Genomic DNA, 26,405 nt, shown 5'->3' with positions numbered 1-26,405 from the left:
TATATAAGAAAACAGCAGAGTAATGGATTTGGCAGGAAATTTTTCTGCATTGATTGCAGCAGTATTACTAATCCTGAATCAACCTAAATGTACAGAACTGAATAAGTATCAGAGCTGTCCAATAAGATTTGATGAATGCACTATTCCATTAATTTTACCTTTTTTGTTGAATAAATTATTTGACAAATAATGATAAAATTCATCAAATAAATTATCTGATGAATATATTTTTTAAGTAATCGACTAGCTCTAATGAATATGCAGGCAGTTCCTTAATGAAAAGCATTACTCTACTGTTAGCCTGCTTTCATCACTCATATGTCACTTTTTTGTATTTTGCAACTGCAATCTGTATATTTTATTCATTTACCCATTCATTTATACATGGGAAGTTCAAAACAGTATGGTTAATCAATCACTGCGATTCTTAGAATATTTTTGCTTTACAGTTGATTATTCATTACATTTATTACATACAAGAATGCTTAATAAAAAGAACTTGGCTTTTCTCAGGACACCTCTCCCAAGAACTATTCTTGGCTTGTATGTTCCAAGTCAAGTTTACGAGAATGCTCTGAAGATTGCAGGGTCCATTTATAAGCCATTTTTGTAGTTGCAAACACTACAATTACCAATTGTCTCAAGAAACCGGAGCTTGAAGCCAAGCCAGACACCTTCAAGGTCCCTGAAAACACACATTAGAGGAGTAAAACAAGCAAGAGCATACAGGAGCCACCTCCTCACTGCACAGTGCTAGGATGTTTGGATAAAAGCCACAAAGAGGATTATTTGGATGATGTTCAATTTTGGAAATGTTCCAACCTCAAAGAGCAAGTCTGTATTTTGTTATTACAGAGGTGATCTCAACAAATAATACTGATAGATTTATACTGTTAAACAGCAAATTACACCTGTTAATGTTACAACATGTCACACTTCTGAGTCCTGGTTCCTCACAGAGGTATGCCAATTTATTGTGGCAGTGACAGTGGGTACAAGAGTCAAGCCTGCATGACTCTGTCAACACTGCAAACGTGCAAATCATGTTATCATGGGTGACTTTGAACTTGCTGCATGAAGCTCAGCTGAACAGATTTAATGGGAGAAGGTTGTGGGAGAGAGGTATATTAGAAGGGTTACCTATAGCTGCACTTGGAGTAGCAGTGATTCTCTGCCAAATTTTCCTTTTAATGGCTTGTAGACTTTCATAAGTACAGTGTTAATAGTCTTTGCCCAACCCTTGCAAATGACGTCATTTCTGCTGCCAGCTGGACAGCTAATATAGAGCTGTCCCTCACAATAGGTACAAGTGGAGGTACTTATCACAGAGTTTAAAAGATGAAGTTTCCACAAACGTCAGTGATACAGAATAAAGCACTTACACAGGTCTGCTCCCCCTCAACACAGAGCGAGCTGTCATGCCAGAGGTGGGGAAAGCCATGTAGAAGTCCTCCACAATGGGAAGGAGCTTGTTCTTGGCTGACATTATATGCTCATCAAAACTGCAGCTGCATTACCCTGCAGACAAACGGTTATTTCCATTCTACACACTTCCTATTACAGGAAGATTATTATTATAAGTGTATTACAAAAGAAAAGAAAATGTTCTAGGGATTTTTTTTTTTCATTTTCATACCTTTTATCCCTGGAGCTTTTATTTGTATTTGCCTCAATCAGACATGGGTTGTGGTATGTGTGAATGTTTGTCCCTTAAAGCTTGTGATAAATTCACTTTTCTATTAAAAAGTTTAAATACTTGTTATAAATAATTTCTCCATACTTGTATGCTTTGATCTAATCTACTGCATAGTTTTAGCTAAAATGGTTGTGGTTCTAAAGATTACAAGTATTAGGAGAAAGAAAGAAGTTGTAGAAATTATCTTCAGCTTGCAGCTTGCTTTACAAAGGTTTAAAATGCCCTTTCTTTCCTAACTCCATCTAAAGAGCTTCTGACCCACTCCTTTTCATGTACAGTCACCAATCTAATAATAGTAATAATAATACTAAAAAAAATTTTAGGTGGGATCAATAAGGCCATTGCTTTACACTTAAGAATTCTCATAGAACCTTAATAGTAATAAGCAAACACCTTCAGAAGTAGTGTTACTGCTTAGGCATTCAGACAACTTAGTTTGTACTCCTGATAAACACTTGAGCTCCCTGTGCTTCACTATTACTGCAGATTTAAAGCCCAAGGATGCGTTTGAAATCATGTGCAGAAAATCCATTGGTACAGAACCGGTTCTGTTCTTCATCATTTACCATGCTGTCTCAAAGGCATATTACAGTATAATCCAAACCACAAATCTCCTGGGCCCTCATTCACAGAAACTGAAAGCACCATTGGGGTACCTGGGCATTTGTGCTGACCATGAGTTTAATGTTTTTGTGGAAGAATCAGATTTGTGGTGAGCAGCTCACCAGAGGTTTGGTATCCAAACTCTCCAGGCTATCTTGGAAAACCTGCAAACTCAATGCTATTAGTAGATGAAGCTCAGGATTAAAAGTAAACTTGAAGGTGCCAGATTTCTAAATGAGGGTTGCGGTGCACTAGCTGGTTACCCCAGAACAAAAATAACATTTCCTTTTCAGAGTCCTTAATCAGTAATTTTTTTTTTTTTTTAGTTAGCCGTGGGCAGAATGGGAATCTTGGAAGGAGATTGGCTTTTGTAATTAAAAGGACTTCCTGAGTGCCACTACTTTGGAAAGAGTTTAATCTTCGTTATGGTGGTGCCCATGCAGTATGCTGAACAGGAAGACTGGACAATTGGAACAGAATTACCGCCAACAACGTGCCTTCCACAGAGCAGACATCTAACACTGATTTCATCTTCTAAAGTCAGTACCTATTTTCATAAAGTTTTCCATATTTTCCTTAGACAATAACCTGGATAGGGCACGAGCAAATTAGCTAGCTCCCTGCGCTCTTTGAAAGCATCCCTTTTGCAGTTTAGACTTCAATTTGCTATCACCCCATCAAAACAAGCTGTCCAAACACTCAAAAAAATCACACAGCAGATGAAGCAGCTTGCTGAGAGCGAGTTGCTTTTCCTCCCTGGTCTAGTAGTGCATGATTATGAAGAGTATATAAAGGTATGCAAATACTGTGAAAACAAGTTATCACAAAACACTTCCATAACACAAACAAAACCAGCAAAACAACCGCAGGGCTATTTGCTGTCCAGCTACAGCTCCTCGTGTGGCTTCACTTAGGCAAAAGAGTGGGAGAAAAAAAAGAAACTATCTGGCTGTTATCCTCATCCGTAGGAGGACTGCATTGGTGCATAGGGCCCGTATCAACTTCTACCACTTCCCCTGTTTCTTTTAATTTGCAGGGATTGCTGGAAGATCTGGAGTGCTCAAAGAACAGCTGTGGGCCTCAGAGCCCAGCTTGCAGGATTTGCCTCTGTGGCCAGCTAGACTGGTATCAAAGCCACTGCAGACCTGCTCTGCCTCTGTACTGTGTACCTAAGATCCTGCATCAGGCACAGCTCAGCTGGAGCTGAAAACAAGGTTACAGATGCATAAATTTTTGGCATTTTGTATATTTTGATAATGCAGTTTTCCTGTACTAACAGTGCAGTGATACATCACTGCCCATAAATCTTCACCTGAAGGCAGATGAGGAACAGGAATGAGAGCAACAACAACAAAATCCCAACCCTGCTGCCTTCATGGAAGAAAGAGATAAGGTCCAAAGAGGAAATAGGAAATTGTCAACTTAAACCTAAGAATTGTAAGAATTTCCTAGTAAAGGATGGTCTCTCCCCATGATTTTGTTTTACCATGGTAATCTGTTGGCCATCAGGGCCATCTGACCCCAGAAACACTGAGCCAAGAGAGGTTACGGTGCCTTGCCTCTCTTGAAGTCTTCTGTGCTCACCAGGAGGGTGAGATGGGGAGGCATGACCCTGCAGTTGCATCTGGCATGTTGCTCCCGGCCTATCCCCAATCTACAGTAGGAATCTGGGGTGGAATTTGACCAGAATTATACCTACTTTATTCAGCTTTGAGATGGCTAATGTATTGAAATAAAACTGTTTTATTATCATCTTGTGTGTGTTAAGCACTGCCACTTCTTCCTTTTTACAAATCCTCACATTTATCACCAAATAGCTTAAAAAGCAGTGAAGGGTTATAACTGACTTGACCATAGATGTCGCGAGGCCTCACCGTTGTATCTTCTCCTCCTGTTAGCTCCAGCTATTGCCAGATCACTGTCAACCCAGTCATACACAATAATGCCCCATTACAGTTGGAATGGTTTGTTAAACTTTATAGCACTTAGAAATGCTCCCGAGGCACCAAAAATGTCTCAATTCAGAATTGAGCATGTAATACCTGCCAAATTTGCAGGTTTGAAACCACTTCCAGTAAGAATTAAAAAGGCCCTCTTCACAGCTGAAATAGGGCTATCAATACTTGACTCGTCTGCCCATGTGAAATAGCGGGTTCTTTTCTCTGACGTCGCAATTTAGTTTAAAATAGCTTTGATGATGACAGGGTACACGCGAGTGATAAAACCATAAAGACGACAATCTAATCTTACAAAGATGACCGATCACTGGTAAGAGATTAAGTCACACAACATTTGAAAAACCAGATTATGTCTCTGCTAGGATAGATGTCTGTGTACACCTCCTGCCGAGCCATGCTGGGATGCCAACGACATACAAAGATGCTACTTCTTAAAAACCAGAAATGCTTCACAGAATTTCTCGAACCATTTGGGTTAAAAGAAGGAAAGCAAGTAAGAAAAAAAGCTCTAATCTTATATTGAGCTTTTTTTGTCAAACATTCATTTCTCAGGCTAGTAATGTATTTAAATGTACAGCATATAAATAATTTAGAGACACTATAAAAAGGTCTAAATTAGCCAATTCTGCCCTATAATTAGCACTCACAGCTATGCTGGCAATGGGTGGGTGATTATTAAACACCTTTTATTATCGGTTTTATGTACTACAATAAAAAATGAAAATTATACTTACAAGAATTATTAGACATGCTGGTCCTATAAAGCTCCATATAAAGTTATTCTTTGTGCTGAGCCAACATCTGAGAAGTAAACAGCAGAAAATGCCTTGAAATGTGCTATTGTGACTACTGCATTCTTGGGTATGTTAATTTGGACACAGAAACAGCAACTTACACTTCTGTGGTACCGTAGTACTTGTATCCCAGTGCGGCGGAGATTCCAACGACCACGGCTGGACTGACGTAGCCAAAGACATAGAAATTCTTGTGCAAGAAACCCTTGTTGTAGATGACTCCCACAACTATAAGGTAGAGGTGAATACCTTCAATGCACATCCATGCAAAAGCAGCTAGAAGGAAATAATGGAGTAATCCAGCAGTAATTGAACAGAAGAGCTAGAAATTCAATCAGAGAAAGCAAGAGTCATAATTCTATTAATATGTCTCTGTAATATAATAGCATATGCACAGCAACCTAGTGACTCTAAAGTGGTGGTCCAGCAGTCCAGATGTAATGCTGATTGACAAGAACTTGACCTATACCCATGAGCACACCTGTTCATTAGTGTTTTCCGTAGCAACTGGTAAAATAGACAACGTTCAACTTTTAAAATTGGTGCATGTCTTCCCAGAAAAACTGTATAAACAAATTGATAAAGTTGATCCCACAGTTACAGCTGAGTAGTCTATATGCTTTCCTGATCTAGACAAATTTTTATGATTTTGCTAAGTGTAATTAGGCATCACAAGGAATTATTTCCACAATAACTTTTGTTATTATGAAGTGTTTTTAAAATTATATTTCTCAGTCAATCAATACTAGAGTGCTACCTCAGGGATAGCAGCTCGTATTTTTTCAAGTCATTTTAAATCGTATTCAGCTACTTATAGTAGGGGTATTTTGATAATTTAGGCATAATTTAATTTCCTAAAACTAATCTGAGGTGTAAAAGTCATCAGCCCAACTTGTATGAAAAGTAACAGGGACAGGCTACCTCACATGTAGAAGGGAAAGGAGTCCTCCAGCCAACAGCGCAATATCTTAAATGCCAGCTTGGGACTGCAGCTCTGGCCTGGATTTTAGGGAAAATTGTCACACAGAGAGCCACCAATGTGGCTTTGTACAGCATCCAAACGGATGTAAAAAGTGAAAATGCTGAACACATTGAGACCACAGTCTCGGTTAAGGTGACAAAGTTTAAATTAAACCCCTGGAGCAAAGTCAATATACACCAGCTCAGATGAAGGCCCTACTTCTTTAAATGACCATTTTATATTTCCTGTTACTAGACTGGGAAGTCAGTGTCACTAGAATATTCATACTGATACTAGGAAATACTGGAAGTAGATGGAAGATTGTATCTTATACCGTATATTTACTTTACAACACAAAATCAAGATACAAGTGAAAACTACCCACCTTATTATTGTTCATATTAATTCCAATCAGAAAAATAAGTTCCGCCAGGAAAAGGCTGCAGCAGAGGTTTTTGTGAATTGTCGTTCTAGTGCTTTGAATTTCACTGAAGAACCAGAATGTAAAAATGCACATGGAGAGGCAAATCAACGAAATAATTATTCCTAGCTGAGTGATTCTTGTAAGAATGTTATAATTTGTAACACCCTGGGGGAAAATTATAATATAATATTTAAAAATAGCGCTTTGTACCTTCTCAAGAAAGACCTCATTCTATAATACAGTTCTTTTCTTCTTTTCTACAAAGTATTAATCAAAACTGTTTGTAGAGTTTCACTGCAAATGTACACTTTTGATAATCTAAAAAGTATTGTTTTTTTGTGAGACAGATAATTCTCTAGGGGAAATTAGTAACTAACTGTATACATTCCTGCTCTTGCATTTTCTGATATTTCTTAACAAACCTTTTTATTACCATCAGTATATCCTAATATGATTTTAAAAATCGGATCATTTTAGTGAACGACAAATACACTGGCAGTAGGATGTATATTAATATGACATGAACATTTTCTAATATAAAAGGACTTATCACAGCAGTGACTTAGATAAGCAAAATTGAATAACCGTCTTACTGAATTTGCAACATGATCAAAACAAGACTCTGAAATAACAATCACTTCAAACAAATGCTATTCCAAGGTATGTAACATGAACATTCTCTAAAGAAACACAGGCTATTTTAATATTGCTTGTGAATATTTTCTGTATAGGAATACAGTTACATTTGCTGCTTGGTATTTGCACAAAGAATCTCTGAAATACATCACTGTGCATCAGCATAAGGATGGTATTCAGCTGACCATAAAAGTATCCAAGTAAGTATTTTTTTTCTAAGTAAAGGACCAGAGATTATTCTCCTCCCAGCTTTCCTTTTCAAAATAACTATATAAGTACCTGCAAAGGTTTTAAATTTCAACTGAAGACTTAGGATGCTATTTAGCAACCAGGAAACAGCCTCTATCAGCATGAAATTCACAGTGTGAGAGAACTGTCTCAATACAGTATATTCATGCTAATATTCTGCATGCTGTCTGTTCTGATACCTTATAAAGCTGCCTCCTGAGGCAGGACCTGAGCTCCTGCAGATCCCCATGTAGACCCTGGAAATCTATGGGGCCTCTTAATATAAGAAAGACATAAATTGAGTGGTCATTCTCATGGTTTTGTGCTGGTCATGAGTGTCCATGTTTAATAGTCATAAACTTCAAATTGATTATGCTGTTGCAAACTCTCAGGAGAGAACTTAAAGCAGATTTTTAGATGCCAAGGTTAGACAAATGGGTGGCAAAGTTTTGTGAGAGAGAAATTCAGGGCCATATGGTTACTGACCACCAATGAATGCCAGTTAAATCCCACAGCAGTCTTAAAGTGGGATTTAAAATTAAAAGCAATGCACCAAAAATAAGCACAACAGACTGTGTATTTGGAGCAAGATACTTTGCTGCATCACTGCTCTGTAATGCTGCAGAAAGGACATAAGGAAATTCAAACGCATATGGGAGGAATTTTGTTTGCTTTGTGCACAATAAATTGTGTGTTTGCTGAACAAAAAGAAGAGACAATCTAAAGGGGGGGAAGCACATAAGTCACGCTGAAATAAAAACATAAGGAATGAAGACAGGAGAAAGTATCAGGTAAAACACTAAATTAAAATAGCACTTACAACAGAGCCACCTGAGGACATCAAAACAGCGAAATGAGTCAGATGATTACATTTGCATGAGATATGAGTGGAGTTGGAATGTGTCAGCTCACAGCCTTCTGTAGCCCAGTTGCCATTCATTGTGTCTGCTGAGTAGTTCCAAAATGCACATTTAATATCTTTATCCGCAGTCTGGAACAGAAACAAGATGTTTTACTGATGGCAAAAGGCAGGATACTTCCCATCAGGAGACCTTTCTTACGTTAGCCAGAGCAATTCATTAAAAATTGCTTGTTACCATTGGAAGGTTGGGAAACAAAAAGCACATTCTGCAAGGCCTATTCCAGGCAATTAAAACATGGCTGGGGATGGAAGCATTTTATCCACACAACTAACGCCCCATCAAACATGTAGGCTAATCAGATTACTGAACCCTTCTGGCACTTGCAAAGGTGCTGGAATTTTTACCTACTGAAAACATTGTTATATATACCCCTGCACCTGCTGAACATGGACTAAACCCCAAGGTTACAGCCACATTACTTGTCCTGCTCATAGTCCCTTCCAAACGAGCGGTTCAAAAACCGAGACTTATTCTGTGCATTTTACAAAGTAATCTGGGATACAGCCAGGGTCATATCACACCTGCTATATCAGGTGCAACGACAGAGATGAATAAGACCATTAGTATTATTTATTACAGTTAGTGCTTACTAACTCTAGTCAAAGATAAGGTCCCCACTGTATTAGAGGCTGTATAAATATATGCAACTTTATATAAAGGTGATCTCTAGCTCAAATATTAGAAGGCAAGTAACAAATTTAAAAGCTGCATAACCAAGATTAACACCTTGCCCCACTGCCCACTTCCCTACAGAGTCACTTTCTTGTTATGTTTCTGATGATCCTTTGTGCCATGTAAGGTGATTCTTCACATACAAGTGAAGTCAGCAACATCTATATATACTGGAAGTAAAATTCTCAGTTTTAAATAAATGTGTTCAGATTTCAGAAATAACAAAGTTGCAATACGATAGGTTCTGCTACTACCTCCTAGCTCCAGGTTAACTTTTTGCGTGAACTTTCAAGCATTTCTTCGCTTTTTTTAGTACGCATGCTTAACCATCTGATAAACTTTCAGAAAAAAACCCATCTAAATACAGAATAGTCAAGACCTGTAATACTCTCTGGTTCCAGCATCTACATTTTATTCATACTACAACTCAGCAAAGATGGCATTGTTGCCCTTGCTTTAGTGCCACAGCAATTTTCAGCTGTATTATATTTAGTATATTGCACTTAGGATGTCACATTTGAGATTAATCTTATTAGAAAAATAAATGACAAACATCAGCAAACAACAGAATTATGTCTCAATATATCATACACTGCAGGTATGGTTACATCACATAAAATGATTAGCTATTGTTTTGTTTTATATGAAGTTGATAATAAAAAGCCCTTACCTTGGCATACTTTAAGGTGAATGTTATTTTCTCGAGCTCATAGAGTGTAGGTGGATTTGAGCTAATTGCAACAGCTATAACTGATGAGCTTACTGTCTGTCTCTGCTCTGAAGTATCTTTCGAGGAGCGGTTTTTAGGCGATGAAAGCAAAGAACCAATATTGGTATACCGCAGAAAGACAACTGCAACGGTGCCTATCAATCAAACAGACCACGTTTAGTAGTTTGTGGGTTTTTTATAGAAGAACAAAATTGAAGACATTAAGGAAACGATAAACAATAGACATTATTACTGCTATTGCATAAAATATGCAAAACAGATGGAATCTTTGTGGAATACTTATAAAAATGTTTTAGAGACAATGAAATATAGCTTTATTTAAAACAATGTAACTGCCATTAGAAATAAAAATGTGTGTTCGCATTGGAAATTCTAATTAGATATACGCATATATATTTTTTCTAGAGTAATATATGCTTGCTGCTGTTCTGCAGTTGGCTACATGTGTGGTGTTAGGCCTCATAAACTAAAATGGCTCAGACCTAAGGTAAATAGTGGGCCTCTCTGAAGTACCTGGCTTGCTTTGACTTCCATTATAGTCGAGCCAGGGTGGAAGACACGTAGGGAAAAACAAAGCAAAAGGTATTTTAGGATGCAGTGCTGATCTGAAAAAATGTGATTTTTCTCCCTGGTACCAAGATAAACCAAATTTTTAGGTACTGATAGGTGGTGAGATTCAGATTAGCTGGAAGATTAAGATTAAAAAAAATCTTTTCTATGTTAGGTTGTTTAATTCCAGAGCTGTTTAAACACATTTATTTATTTTTAGTGATGACAGTAGTTGTAAGCCATTTCTGTAGCACTCTGAGGTCCAAGCCAAGATCTGGGCCCTGCTGGTTTTGGTACTGAAGAGTACATGTTCTTGCCCCAGTGAGCTACTCTCTAAATAGAAAAGATGCACCAATTTTTGGAGGAGAAGTAACACAGAGAGTTGAAGGGGCCAGTCCAAAGTCACACAGTGGCTGAGAAAGGATAAAGCTCAGGTCTTTGGTACCAATATCCAGTGTTAAAAGTCACTGGATACTCACTGTGTCTCTGGAAACGTTAGAAATATCAGTCTTGAGACAATAAAGGGGTAAGAGAGATGGTGATAAAAATACCTTGACTCCTCTGTAGTTAGCAGGGCTGAAGCTCAGTCTTGGTAAACTGCACATTTGGTTATTTACTAGTGGGTACAAGTCTATCCAAGGTGTTTATTAACCCACCTACTCTCTAACCTTTGTTTCTTACCATTAGGATGAGATTCCTCTCTCTTCTTTGGAGAGATCTTTATGTAATCTCCCCCCGTGTACACATGAGGGTGAATGTGTTTCATGTGGTGTGAATCAAAAGCAAAAACCTTGAGTGCTGCAAAAGAAGAAAAATACTGTACAAATCACAGTGCCATTATGGTCTACCATAATTTACAGTTGGGTTAATAAATGTGCTATTGGATTGCATAATTACCGTGAATTTTAAGAATATATCATTGTGCCAAATCTTTCAGGAAAAATGCTATTAATATAACATGTTTGCTTAAACCTCTATGTTTTTTCATTTTCATGCATACAGTTTGCTCTCATACTTTTTACTCTTTCCATGAAAAATATAGTCTTTTATTTACCTTGCATTAAATTAGGCACTGGAAAGAATAATGTAGGTTACTTTAGGAAGAGCTATTGCTTTATTAAAAATGCATTTCTGAAAGGGACCACAAATCACAATTGTAAAAAGCAAAGCATAAAATTCTCTACTGAATAGTAACATTTGATAAGAGCCAATTTTTTAAAAGTATATATTTTATAGTTATCTATCCATGCTACCAAATGCACATTGCACCATGAAATAATGATGTGTCTTGTCAAAAAGCAAACAAACAAGCATCACCCCTCAGGACAAAAACTACATTAGAGGACATTGAGCTCTTTACTTGGTTCATTATAGTGCCGAGTTTCAATCACCCAGGATGGGAACAAAAAAAAGTCAATCAGGCCTTTTTTTAAAAATAAAACAAAACAACAACAAACAAATCTAAAACTTGACTGATGGAGGAATATCACTAAGCTAGACCATCTGCATTGCTCATAGCACAGCACACAAAAATAATATGAGCTATTCAATAGACCAGCTGTCAGAAAATGTTTGTCAGGATGTAAGAAATAGTTTTCTGTGGCTGGAGTTTTGAAAAGCTTGTTGTTCAAGAGTTTGCACCATAAAAAGTAGTGGAGAGAGAGGGGGAATGTTGTAGGTCTTGTCCCAAAATAGATGTGTGGGGCACATATGAGCCCCGTGGAAAATCTATTCATGCTGAAAAACAATAACAAAAAAATTTAGTTTGGGGCCAATTTGGAAAGGAGCTTACACAGTTTCCCATTTTAAACCAAAAGCAAGCCAAAAAATCATCGACCTTTCAACATGGAAATTCCTCCCCATTCTCTTTATCTGACTTTTTTTGTTGCCAGGGTCTGACTGATGTCTACACTGCCACCAAAGGCTGCACCCAAATCCTCTCTTCTCGACCTTCATGGCCTCAGCTCTGTGGCCAAGAGACCTCCTGCTTTCAGCCAGGGTGGTGGGGGAACAGGGGCTTTACAGCCAGCTCCTGGCACCGCTCTGGATCTGCTGCAGAACCAGAGGTGCTCTGCACTAACATAAATCTGCTTCTACAGAGTTTATGTCATGGAACAAATCCCTCCCTACTTTTTCATCACTCTCGCTAATTTAGTTTCAGAAAGATGAGGGAAGAACAGGTGGTTTGACCTGCCTCGAAACCAAAAGAGGAATCTTTCTCATCAAGTCATCTTATAAAACGGCAAACCAGTAAGAGGCACTGAAGGACTGTACTGAATCTAAAATAAGAAATCAGGTCACATACAGTTTGGATACATTCAGAAAAACAAAAATGAAAGAGTGGCCATTGCCAAAGGAATCAGCAGTGCTTTGTTAGGATTTTCAAAAGCGGCTGGTATTAGCCTTACTCTGCTCCCATCGAAGGAATGGTAAAACTATTATTACCACAGGAAAATCAGTAGGAATTGATGTGAAGACACCAGCACACAGGAAGAAGGTAGGAGAGCAAAATGGTGCAATTGAGACTAACCAATTTCCCTCCTCTGAAATTTGTCTTAAAATGAGAAATTTCTCTGAAAGTAAAGCCACGCAAGATTTGACTCACTAGGTACAATCCTTATTCCAAGTTCATTTATAATACCTTCACTGAACCAAAAAGAGTAAAAAAACTGTATAGAGCAAATCCAAATTTCATTCCACTGGTGTTTTTTGTGCATATAAGGTGCACAGGATAATTTTCTGCATGTAAGATGAATCCAGGTTCACTGTGACGGTGTGACTATAATGAGAGATTGAAAGAGAATCTGAAAGGACAACTTCCCACAGCCTCTCAAGTTTTTTCTAGGCTCAAATGTTCAATCTTTGAAAATTATGATACCTACGCTGAAAGTCAGGTGTTAGTTATGAAACTCATACAAATTAACACCTGTGTGTTTCACATAACACCATTTCTAATCTTCATAATTGTGCTGAAAAACTCCTCAGTGTAATCCACATCTGAAGTATACCTTAGATTAATTGTCTTTATTTTACCTATGTCACTTGCATTAGCATCTAGCTGTGTTGTCTTTTTGAAGTTCTGCGACATGAGAAGCGTCGCTTGTTCTGCAGTATGCAGCAGCTTAGTCAGGCTCCGTCTTTGGTTATCTACAGGAAGAGCTTCCCAGACTGTAATTTTGTCTTTTTGTAAAAAATTGTTCACGGTGTTAACCAAAACCTATAAATAAAAGAATATTTTTAAGCGGAGGAGTCATATGCTATTTGTAAAATAAGAAAAAACCCCACATCTTTAAGGCTTGATCTACTCACATTAATGGTTGTATTACGAAGTGCTTCATTGTCAGAAACAGGGTAATGCATGGTATTCAGCGATGAATAAGATAGTGCTTCAACATATGAAATCACATCTACAGGTAAAAGCGGTCCCAACGTATTTTTATTAATTTCTTGCAGCATCATCAGGGGTGTTTTTAAATGACTAATCTGAAAAATACAAGAACTTGCATCTTAATGAAACAAGTAAAGACACATTTCTGCAAATGACTGATTTCTGTGAATTAACACACTGGCTTTTAAGATGCTTGTGCATAAAAAGAGGCACTATTTAAATCAACAGGTTGACCTATAAAGTAATGGTGTTACACATGTCTGGTATAACCCTAGCAAGCAACTATGATTAAAAAAAGAGTCATGTGCAATCCTTAATTTTTTTTTTTTACTACTGCAGCTCAGTTTTATTTATCCTAATGCTCCAAAATGAACTTTTAAACATTCTGCAAAAATATTTAAATATCAGTGAAATGGTTACTCTGTTGACTCTTTTCTGTTAAATTTTAGCTGAAGAGGTGGGAGCAGATGGGCAGCATTAGTATATTTTGTGGTTGGTTTTTTTCAAATGCAGATTATAAAGCACGTAGTTTAGTGAAACTGTACTGCCTATTTCACCTTCACTACTTCAATTTATGAACTGCTAAATGTACTTACATAAAACAATTAGTTTAAAAAGTAGTAGGCTAGAGAGGGTGAGATGATTAAGATTGCACGTTTCAGTCTCATGGCTGAATAAGAAAAGAATTCGTACTTCACAATTCTGAAATCTCATGAGATTTTATCCAGCAAAAAGCCCCCCAACACCAGGTTTTGTAAGATCTGTAGTCTCTGCTGCTGAACAGCTTTTATGGGGCTTGCTTCATTTTTGACTGAAGCTGAATAGAACTACAACACAGGCTAAAAACTAGGCTAAAATCTGACACGCTGTTATTTACATAAAATTGAGGTATTTTGACTTATTACTTTAAGTTTAGTTTGACTACATATTTAAAAAAAAAATCTCACTCTAAGATCCTGCTGTGACATATACCACGTCTTTGCACGTAAATGTGGTAAGCACGTATTATATTTAATATAATGTATTACATTGCAGGTTAACATAGAAAGCATGTTAATACGATGTATATCTTACACTAGGTTAATAAAAGTCTTTAAATGAATCTTTCTGAATCTCGTAACTTCGACAAACTGCTTAATATAAAATGCAAACATATACAATTGGTTTTAATTTATTTATGCTTATGTTTCATTTATCCTTTTAAATTAAACAATACTATAGCTGTAGACTAATGAATAGTGAATTCATTTTTTTTTTTTTTTAATTTGCTTCAGGAATCTCTGCTTCTGGTGGAAAAAAAAAATCTTAAGTCCAGAGTCTTTGAGTCTATAAATTCTGTACCATTTTACATACTATGCTTTGAGGAGTAAATATACTAGCATACCAGGATGTTATTGCTCCATTTTCTATTTTGTCACTTGTTGACATTACTTTTGTAAGCTCTCTTGCTGCCTTTCACTCTGAACAAGCAAATAATTGCACATCAGTAAATGCAGCAGTGTGTAACTTCAGAAATTACAGAAACAGTTGAGTGATTACCACACTTCTGAATTTTTCATGCATCATGACTCACTTTGCTGGAAACGGAACACACAGATTCCCAGCAAGTTATTATCATGATTTGAACATACAACCCAGTTCAAATAATTTGAAATTATTAAAAAGATTTCTGTAAACATGCTTAAGTTCAATTGTATGCTTCAAGCATTTGTTAAAAGCTCCTTAAGAACTATTATAATTGAAATAACAGTTTCAAACAGAAGCAATTAAGAGATTTGGAAATTAATCTATAAACCAATGCTACTTACTCCAGCTAAAGTTCTATTAATATGTTCAGTTATACAGTCTTTGTATAACTCACACTTGGCCTTTGGATTTTCTGTAGAAATTAAAAAGAAACTAATTATAAATTGCAGTTTAATCAATATTCAATATACACTCATTGTCAGAGCTCTTGTCTAAGTAATTCCCCAAACCACCAGCATTCTGAATTTATGCACATAAGACGCAGCACTCCATTCAAAAACGTCAGCTACTAAGACTTTATCTTGGCCAAAGTTACAGCACTGGACTGGACTCTGAGTTTTTGTTTTACTCAGGTAGGGTTTGGCGCCTTTCCTTGGGACTTCCACAGGTGAAGTTAAGAGACAGCTCAAATTTACAGAGAGGAGTTCAGATCTGACAACTAGGAGGAGGTAACCATTATTTCAAATGGATTTAATCACATTGTTTAGCAAAAATACATTTACGAAATGATTCTATTCTCGGGAAATGTAGATGCCGCTGCCTTGCCTCTTTTTCATGTCTCGCTGATTAATCTAACTGAAGATAAAGAGGCACTGGTGGGTTTCTCAGAAGATATAGCTCTATAATAACACATAAACCTTTATAATATCATGTACCTTGGCAGGAAGTGCCATCATTTGGCTTAAACTGCAATTTTCCTGTGGATGGTTGAAAACCTTCCTTACAGGAGCAGTTAAACCCTCCATCCACGTTTTCACATTTTGCATGATCTCCACAGGCAACAGTTCCTTCATTGCTGCACTCATCTACATCTGCAAATATCGTGAGAAATTGAATTTTTTATTAAGTATTTACAGACTAACGCCTTGCTGCTTTGTCGATAATAGCCCTGCACACTGCAAGCAGTTTCATAATAAAATTTCATGGAATAAAAAAAAGCAAAACCTGAAAAGGCAAACTTAATGGCAAAACACCTGCCAATTATAATACTTAGGGATTAGAAGGATAAATCATAATTGATCTTATTTTTATACCACCACTTTTATTACTGTATAATACTGCATTGATCATGTTTTAAAACCATGAGTGCAAATATTAATTCTATCATAACAAAATGCTCGGCATGATGCAAATCATCTAAAATGCATTTTCCAGAGATTAGGCTAAATAGATTTTCTCAGCCTTATGATTCAGTTAGAAAAGAGAAAGAAAACTGCAGTCTTTTCTTTTAAGTCACGGCTTTAAAAAGATGCTACAAAAGATCACTCTATCCATCTCGTTAATCTAAACTTTAAGCTCTGTGCCCTTTAAAGTGCTTGGCAAGTCTTTTTTTTAATCCACATTTAAATTACATTTGCCTAAAATGGCTTTTGTGCTTCTAAATAATTTGCCATTAGGTAGACAGGTTCAGTAACTGGGTGGGGCACAGTCCAAGAGTAAAACCGATGAATTCCGGTAAGGGAATCAATGAATTGATCAATTTAGGAGAGCTGGGTACTAACTCTCTGGCTGGCGTAGGGATTCTTTTGCATTATTTGGTTGGCTGAGGATAAAGATCAAATAACTCAACGGAGAAAGTAAACTGGGAACAATACCAAATAATTCTGAAGAATGAAGTAATGGACTGTGAAATGCTGTGCTGGAAAGGAGAAAAAAGCAAACAGCTTTGGGACAGGTATATCTGACGAAAAGACTTGAAAAATGAAGAAGTGACACATGAGCAGATTTAAAGGAACAGCCTGAGAGGAGAAGATGCTGAGAACTGAACTGAAGGACGGTAAAGGTAGAGAGGGGAATGGATGAACCAGAGAGGAAGACAACCTCAGTTAAGAACTGGCATGACACTGAATTTGGAAAAGAAATTAGTGAAAAAAGAGAACTGATTAACCGATCAGCAGAGGAGAATAGCTGCCTGAATTGACAGGAGGCCTTTGTGCAGCCAGATGGGTGTTAAGGACAGACAGACAGAAAGCAGATATAGGGGGCTGGAAATGCACTATTAGCATATAGGAACTATTTTTGCACTCTTATTTTGATACAAGATTGTTGGTGGTTTTCAAAAAGGAGTAGAACAAAAATGAGCAATAACGTATGTGAAATAAGGTTGCTAGAGAAACGGAAATTGTGGAAGAATGGAAAAAATGTACTGCATCTCTGTGAATATATCTAGGGAAAGCAGGATGTCTGAAGGATACCTGGGGGCCATCTGCCTATTTGCAGAGCGTTTTTGGTAACTTTGTAGAACATTCTTTACTAATGACAAGAGAGCCTCTATAAATAATCAGATGACTTTTTTTTTTTTTTAATACAGGGTAACTGTAAAATGCATTTAAACTTTTAATGGAGTATCCCAACAGTTTGCACACACAATTTTTGCTGTTTTGTGCTTGATTCTCAGCTCCCTTTCTTCTGCTCGTAATCCTAGAGGTGTTCCTGGGGTTCAAGGAGATGGTTGGGGTCCCACCTCACTTTCACATCCCTGTGTTCCTCACTGAGCAGTGGCTCTGCTTTGCACCTGAAATGAGGTTCAGAAGCTCCCATTGAAAAGCCATTCAGACTCCCACACGGCACAGGCGGGAAGGAAAGGTGGGGCTGGAAGCGCATTTGCCCTCCCCAGCGCAACCACCTCTGCTCTTCAGGGGGAGCCGCCAAGGAGGCTGTGTGTTTGAATGGGTTGGCACAAGCACGAAGTTTAATGTATGAGGTTAAATTGTAATTATCTGCATTAGGGCAATAGTTTGTTTCCGTATTTAATGCCCCAAACTGCAAATGTTTCTCTTTAATGGCTGAGTTTTGCATTATCTGTCTTTGTATCGTTTGGATTGTCATATAGTCATGGAGCTAACCAGGCTGTACATCAATGAATCTGGCAAAAGTGAAGAAAAGAGGGGAAAAAAGCGTGATATAGTGCTACACACAGGCTACCTCATAATTAAATGCTGTCATTTAAAGACATAAGGCTAAAGTTCTTACTCTTGGCATTTAAATAACCTCTCACATCAGTAAATTATAAAGCTCTTTTTGAAACAAGTGGGTGCCTGTCAGTGCCCTGTTGTGTGACTCTGTGTAAGACAGTCAAACTTTGAATGAATTGAAGTGGCAAGGGTGAAAACCATGACAATACCAGTTTGTATAACAAGAACACACATCAGCCTTATACCAAAGACTTTTTTGGCCTTGTCAGCTACAAGGAGAAGGACATGTACATCTTAAGATATTCAGCATGTAATGCAGTGCTAAAACACCAGCAAATGACAACAAGCTTTGCTAAAACTTACAACGACTTATAAATAAATAAATATTTGAATACTTTCCAGACTACCATTGCTAAGTATTAGGTTTTCATGTGATTTACTGATGCAAATATTTCAAAATTATTCTGATATTTTGCTTTGTGAGCCTTTAGTTTGGTAAATCATTTATTTGTCATTATTGGGCATTCATACAAATTACCCTTCCTTTTGTAATTATGTCAGATATTAAGCGTAATGGAGATTTTAATGAGAAGTCAGGATTATCCAAAACGACAGCAGAAACTTAAGCACCAAGGCACATCTCTGGCAACAGGATGGCTATTTAAAGTCTGATAGAGACACCCTGTCGAGTATATGCAAATAGACTTTCTGCAGTTGAGTCGTCCATATGGAATGAGTCCATATCACGCCTATCTAATTTACTGTTTCCTGGAGGAAAAAAATCTCCTGGATGACAAAATTAAAAGGCAATGTGCCTGATCTTGCAAGGTACTAATCAGCTTTGTATCCCTTTTAAATCAATGAGATTGTCAGGGGCAGCCAACAATTTGTGACAGTTGCAAGAATGCTGCTTTTAAGTTCCTGCTTTGAAATACTGTGTGCAGTAGCTGTAGGTTTTTGTTTCTTTATATTTTGTAGTTATGCCTTTTTAACCGAATATGCAATTGTTGGACCACACACGGACAACAGCTTGTCAGTGCTTTCAGCAATCCAATTTTACTGGAGCTTTGGGGCAAGGATCTCAAACCGTCCTCCTTGATCTACTATGGAAGCGGGACTGGGCTGCCAAGGCTTGCGTGAGCAGTCTTCACAGACAACATTCCTGAGCAAAGGTTGAAGAACAGCAGCTTTTTAAACAGAAGAGCATTTGCCATAGCTCTGCAAAAAGCCCTGGCCTTTTAGCAAATATTCAAAACAAATCCTGGAGCTGAACTTTGAAGCTTTTATGATAGCTCAGATCAGAAAAATAATATCACCAACACCACTTAGGCCAGTGTGAAAATAGATTTATAACCTTTTATTTTATTTCTGTGCTTTGTCACTCCTCATTTTCTGCAGCAGGCAAGGAAATTCCAATTAAATTAAAAGTACTGAGAACAGTTATTATGTTCAGTCTTGCCAATTACTGGATTGTACCTACATCGCTTTGATTCTTCACCAGTCAGTCAAGACAGCTTGATGTCTACATTATACCTTCTGCTTATTAGTAGCTTGCAAGTGATTGAAAAGTCCAATTGCAAAGGACTAGATGTTCCCTCCCCATGTCTCCATACTGTGGAAGGCAGCAGCACACACAAAGTAGAAATGAAAAAGCCTACGAATGGCACAGGTAAAAGAAAAGTTAGCAATGTGGCATAATGCCACGTCCCATCCACCGTACAACTCCCCTGTCACAGAAAAGGATGCGATGGAGAATGGTGCCTTCCCAGTGCTCTCAGAAACACCTGAAGAAAACTAATAGCATGTTCCTGGAAAAGACAGAGTGGCACGGATGCCACTTTCATTTTACAGATGGCCATTTTCACAGTTTTACTCTGTTGACCGGAGTGAAAAAAGTAGGTTTATATTTCACCTTTTTATCTGCAGATGAACATTCAATAAAATGTGAAGTCTAAGGAAAAGCATGGCTTTTACACAGTAAATAGATTTTAATAGCTCATGTTCAGGACAGCACAAAAGTATAATCTTCAGAAATAGCACATCTCTGCATTCCTCTCTCCTCCATTTCCTTTCTCCTTCTCTTTTTCTCTCTCTCCCTTCCTACCCTGCAGTTCCTCCTCTATCTGCATGTTTCATTGTCATCTCTTCAATTCTGCCTGGTAACATGGATGAAATACTACTGACCCTCAACTCGAACCTCAACATGCTGGTTGGATTAAGGGTGAACTGACATTTCCCAAAGCCGTTGTCCCAAGTTTTCTTTTTATCCACTACCTTGAGAGTTATAATCACTTTATAATTGGAAGTTTAGTATAATATCCAAACAGGGGAGGAACACACATGCGTATGCACATGGACTTTGAAATGGACTCACACACACACAGTGATGTACCACACTTGCACCACTGGGAACTCCAGATAGGTTTGATGGCATAAACAAACAGGTTGCATAATGGCATACTCTCCAAAATTCAACTGCTGTATTTTTAAAGTTACTGCCATATACATTATACACATATATTAAAAAGAAAACTTAAGACTTTGCAGAATCTGAAAATATTTTGGGGCCCTATAAACTTGGGTAGGAGGGATACTTGGTAGCTCTGTCTCCGACTTGTACCGGATAACTTGCACTGTATTTACAATGACAGCTTCGGTGTTTGCTTCAGCTGTGTATAGTACACCCTGAATACACTACTGTCAGCTGCTTGTGTGCAAGTCATATCTACTACCTGTAGCAGCAGATCCATTGGGTACAAAATATCCTATTATGGTTTCCCTGACAGATAAAATAGAAAATTAATTGTGGATCAAAAGGTTGTCTTTAGGACTCACTGCTTGGTAAAGTAATTGGTACACTTGTTTAATGAGAAAAGGTGCCCACAGGTAATTCTTTATTTCAGTGTGAGTTTTGGAAGCTCTCAGCTCCTCCCATATGGATTTGCAAAAAGAAGAAAAGTGGTAAACTAACCCCCAGTAGAGGATAAAAAAAGATCAGTCCGCCCAGTAAAGAAAAGAGGGCAAAAAAAAAAGAAATTTACAAGCTAATGGTAAAAAGCTAAAGTGACACAAGAACAGTCAGAGAAGTAACTTTGAAGACAAAACTTCTGAAGCTGAGGAAATGTCATAACTTAAAAATCAAAGCCTGGACCAGAAACTGCGAGAATATTTACAGCTCAATGTGCTAACAGTCTCAGTCCCAGCTAATTTAAGAACGATTCATAGCGGCTGGATAAAGCAGAGCTTTTTTAGATGAATGTGAGCAATGGGCAAGAAATGTTGATTAGATCACTTTCTGGCTTAATATGCAGCCATTCTGCTGATATTAAAAGCAGTAAGAAGAGAGGTTGTCAGCACTCACAAGCTCACAGGAGACATATCTAGAATGAGACACAGTCAGCATAAAGGTGTAAAGGGCAATAGATTTATTTCTCATTTTCCCATTCTCTAAGGACTGTTGCAACATACAGAGAAAATTACCAGGAGTTTGAAAAAAGAGAAATAGTTACAGTTCTTCCATTCAAAGGAAATCCTAAAGGATTGCATAGTTCTTCAGAAATAACATTTTTCCAGAGAACTTTTCCTCCCCTGTAATCTTGAACATGTTCCATCCAACTGCTACAGAAACAGAGGCTGATGGATGGCACAGGAGGCAGGATAACTACTGATCTTGCTCATTGCTTTTGATCAGACTTGAAAAATTACCAAAAATATCCCAACCAAAGCCCCCAAACAAAAGTTATTTGGAGCACAGTAGGTCAAATGTATAGGGAATTTTGTTGGTCCTGAGCAACCTGAATGCAGAATACTTTGTCACTCTGCTTTGTTTTAAGAATATGACAACCTTGCTCACAGATCAGTGAAGCAGGGGCATAATTGGGAGAATTGGGGATTTCTGTGTTACCTTAACTATATAGTCATCATCTAAAACTGTGACGTGGATTAAAAATATCGTAGGCAGAGTCAAGATTGAAGTGTTACTGAAAGCAATGGCAGCTGCTGTGTTATCAGTGAGAAGTGTGGGCCTGAACTGGAATATTAAGCCTGTACCAGTCCGAATTGTGGGAATTTTATATCTAGACACCAAACTTAACAAATCCGAAAGCATTTTGTTAGATTTCTATAATTAACAGAAGCAATAAGAGAAGAGTGACAACGTAAAGCTAGCTGGCAGACATTAATAACTTACCCACGCAGGAGGTTCCATCATTAGGTACAAAAGTTTGTTGACCGTTGCTGGATTTGAAACCAGGTGCACACATGCAGAAATAACTTCCCACCGTGTTTGTGCAATTGGCATGCTCTCCACAAGGCTGAGTAGCATTTTCACATTCATTATCATCTGTCAAGACATAAATTATGGAGACATATATTTGCATTTGCCAGTTGAAGAAAACAGTAAAGCTTGATTTGGCCTCCAGTATTTTATTTAGGTAAGTTTTGAATGCTGAGCTGGCACTCTTGGTGTTTGTCTATATAGTTTTCCCATTGCCAAGGATGTAATCAGGTGTTCAGCAGCACTCTTCTGCCCTCGTCCTGCGTGAGTCAACAAATGAGAAAACCAGTGGGATACTGAAATGAATGGTTTAATTGGATATTCACTTGGAATAAAGGATTGAGACAAGTACATGTTCTGCCATGGTTGTATTTGATAACATTTTTTGCTATCCAAAAACCTACAGGTAGAGAGTCACCCTGAGGATGCATCTGGGAATTTTAGAATTATAGAAAACAGAGCTCAAAAGGATATCAAGAAATCACCCATTCCTTCAAAGCAGGATCAATATAGCTAAACTGACAGGTTTTTTTCTGGCCTGTTTTTGAAGACCTTCTGTGGTGTTTCTCAGCAGTCCCAGATAACAAACTTACAAAGACTGTCCTACTGACTGACCTGAGCCTTCAAGTGTATTGTTTTTTCTTAGTTATCCCAAAGATCTTAACAAACAGATGAGCAAGATTCATGACTTGATCTTTACCTCTTAGCAATTGCTGTGCAAGTCATCAATTTTGTACCTGCAAAATTACATGATCTATTTTACAGGGCTAATCCTGTGTCCCCAATGATACATGAAAAAGGAACTATATACACAAGTTTTAAGACTACTTCCTCTCTGCAGAGCCTCTGTGTGTGCTATCATTGTGAGCACGGGGATCCAGCTAGCTTGATCAAAGGTCAAATGAAATCATAAACTCATGCTTTGAACTGTATAGTTGATCTTCTGCAATGACTCAATAAAACTGTTTCCTCTCCAGAATCTTCCAAGGTCCCTGTTGTCTATTAAATAATTTTCAAACCAAACTTGAGAAAAATTTCAAAAGCTTCCTTATCCAGACACTCTACTTAGGAAGCTGAGAGTAACACTCACAATACTGTTAATTCCATCTTTCCAAATAGCCCATTTCTCCCAAAGCACCCCAAAAGTCTGAAACAAACAAATCAATGAAACTCTTCCAAAGATGACACTCTGAGTGGAGTTCTCTATTTTCTACATCACAAGAAAGGAAAAGAGTTAAAGGCTTCCTGAAGTCTACTGGGATTTTGATTTTGTTCCTGTTCTCAAGCAAAAGGTACTCATAAGATGATGAATGACAGGAAAGAATTCTAACAGGGAGAGAAATAACAATTTATTGCAGAAGAGGAACGATTAAGGAGCGTGACAGGGAGAAGAAATATGATTTCAGAAAAGACACCCAGGGACGAGTTTCAGAAAGGTGCTTCTGCTTCCTGATGGTCAGTGTTCTCATAAGGTGTTTACAGAGATAGGGTACAGATAAGTAAAATGTCACGTAAGCTAGGGAAGTGGCAAGATTAAAGTACACCAAGAGCTGTAAAGCGTTGCAGGAATATATTTCTGCAATATAACTTAGTCACAACCCCTAGAATAACATTGGAAAAGGACATTTTTCAGATCTGAAGTCTGACGTGATTTTGAATGTTACTCAGTTGACTCAGAAATGCAAATATCAATTCAGAACTGCAGCTTTCCTCAGGGGAATTTGGGTCAACAGTATCAAACGGATTATGCTCATTATAACTAAAATTGAATGTAATTTAATGAGGAATCCAAGTATAAAAGCACTTTGCCAACACATGTCAACAATATTTATTCTACAGCTTCGGTATTCATGAGAATACAGCAGAGAAGGTGGATGATTTGGATCTTATTTAAAGAATGCCAAAGTAAAACTGAATTAGTCTAAGTGCAATTATGATAGGGAGGAAAAAATGTGGTGTTAATCCAAGTTCAAAACGTAGCATGAAAATACGAAGAAACCAGTTTGGCACACGGCGTTGCGAAAAGCAGGCCCCAGAACACTTTACAAATCCTGGTAGCAAGGTCCACTTGTTCGAATATCATTTGTGTGTGTCTGTGTGTTTGGTTCTTTTGCAATCCCAGTTTGCTCCTGGACCCTGGCATTTCATGACAAAAAGAAGTGGACTACCCTATTTTACCTGCCAAGTAAACTTGTTCTTGGGAAAATATTATAGATCCTAGAAAATAACGTGTTGACTTTGGAAAGCTCATGGGATAGTAGTCATGGAAGATGAGAAGTAGAAGGACACCGATCACTGCAGGACTTCATTCAAAGCAGAGGAATAACAGAGCTGATGAGAGAAAAGCTACAGGCTACATACAAGAACTTTTCTTTTGGATTTGTTTTCTAGGAGCTCAGCTATAGTCCTCAAAATCCAGCACTAGTACCTTTTTCAGGTGATCCAAAAAGTTTATAAGCAATATTAAAATGACTCATGCAGTGGTCATCAATAAATTCTTTACAATTATGCTTAGTTAACTCTACTGGTTTATTGGTGTTTTTCCTCAGTATTTAGGATGTCTGTAAGGGGTTTAATGGTGACTATATTGCCTTAGAAGGCTTCCCTATTGAGAGAACCTTTTTGATAATGTGAGAAACCTTTAGAACGTTGAAGAAAAATAGCAGTAACTTACATTGCAAACACAAGAATGGATATTTTTAAAGAGTTAAATTCATAAGGAGCTTTCTTTTCACTATGCCCATGGTCTAATGTAATAGCGAGCAGACCATGCTGGGGGATAATTTACTGGACCACATCGTGCTTCCGTTGAAATTAATTGCATAAAAGTCACTGATGTAAGTAGGCCCAGGGTGGTGCTCGCTATGGAAAACTTCTGGGTTAATGAGAAAGGCAAGCAAGGAAGAAGTTTTCAAGAAAAAGGAGCTTCATATACAGTTTGACTAGATGTGTTTAAATAATCTGCCTAATTTCACACAAAATATTTTAGAAGATCAACAACGATGGGAAAAATATCTTCTAGTTCTCTGTATAAACAATTTGAGTTTTTTCTTCAGACAGCAGTTCAATGTGAAGCCCAGGGGCTTAAAGTAATTTTCCAAATTTTACATGATTTATGGTATTATTGGATTTGTGATTTAAAGGACATCAGGAAAAGAACAACAGGATTTACAGATGGAAAAATGTTTTAGGTGTTTTTTTTGTTAAAGAAAATTTTCTGTCTATACAGAGAGGATATTTTAAATGACAGCAAGTGTATAATCCACCTGCTTTGTTGCTACCTAATTTAATTATGTCATGTGCATTCATTGCTGGCACAGATACCCATTGAACACTACAGGCAGTATTTCAGGAATGCGTGTTCCTTTAAAGATTTTTTCTTTTATTCCGGTAACTGATGAAAAATTTGGAGACTTTTAGAAACAAGATTGGCCAAATGACAAGGTTGATTATTGTGGCTAAATGGTAATACTGCATTCAAGTCTGTTTGGTACACAAGAAATTTTCTGAATAGCTGAACTGTCTTGAGAAATGTTTTTCTTTGGGGGGGGCGTGGGGAGCAGGTTGCTGTTTGTTGGTATTGTTTTGTTTTGGTTTTTGGTTTTTTTGTTTGTTTGTTTTTTTACATGGCAGTTCTATGCTATTTGGATTGCTCTAAAACCTTATCATTAAAAATCACAGTGTGAGGAAGGTTATAGTTTCCTAGGAAATTTGTGTTAAATAACCCAAAGAAGGGTGAATACAGGAATGTGAATACAGGAATGTGTATGTATATGCACCTGAATATTGGTAGGATGCTTACATGATACAGGTGTAAATTAAAACTGATTCTCCATTTCCACCTTAAAAATGCAGCTACTATGTATTTTACTGTAGATGTAATTATGGTTAGAGGGAATCAGCTAC

The 26,405-nt window shown here is 37.5% G+C and overlaps 1 protein-coding gene across 2 annotated transcripts in view; it reads right to left on the bottom strand.

The window, feature by feature from the left end:
* The window catches only part of ADGRL4 (adhesion G protein-coupled receptor L4), a 77,524-nt gene that overhangs the window by 15,291 nt on the left and 35,828 nt on the right, over positions 1-26,405 (bottom strand). The window contains exons 3-13 of one of the 2 annotated variants that reach the window (XM_009287239.2): positions 22,413-22,565; positions 15,965-16,120; positions 15,371-15,441; positions 13,484-13,657; positions 13,208-13,391; positions 10,856-10,972; positions 9,566-9,759; positions 8,121-8,291; positions 6,398-6,601; positions 5,153-5,373; positions 4,992-5,058 (exon numbers count right to left, since the gene is read on the bottom strand). In XM_009287239.2, the coding sequence (XP_009285514.1) occupies positions 4,992-5,058; positions 5,153-5,373; positions 6,398-6,601; positions 8,121-8,291; positions 9,566-9,759; positions 10,856-10,972; positions 13,208-13,391; positions 13,484-13,657; positions 15,371-15,441; positions 15,965-16,120; positions 22,413-22,565 (1,712 nt within the window). The remainder of the gene's footprint in view (positions 1-4,991; positions 5,059-5,152; positions 5,374-6,397; positions 6,602-8,120; positions 8,292-9,565; positions 9,760-10,855; positions 10,973-13,207; positions 13,392-13,483; positions 13,658-15,370; positions 15,442-15,964; positions 16,121-22,412; positions 22,566-26,405) is intronic. The other variant, XM_009287240.2, reaches the window with a different exon arrangement.

This window comes from Aptenodytes forsteri, unplaced genomic scaffold, assembly GCF_000699145.1.
Source record: "Aptenodytes forsteri isolate BGI_AS27 unplaced genomic scaffold, ASM69914v1 Scaffold119, whole genome shotgun sequence".
Taxonomy (NCBI): domain Eukaryota; kingdom Metazoa; phylum Chordata; class Aves; order Sphenisciformes; family Spheniscidae; genus Aptenodytes; species Aptenodytes forsteri.
This window is presented reverse-complemented; position numbering and strand designations above follow the sequence as displayed.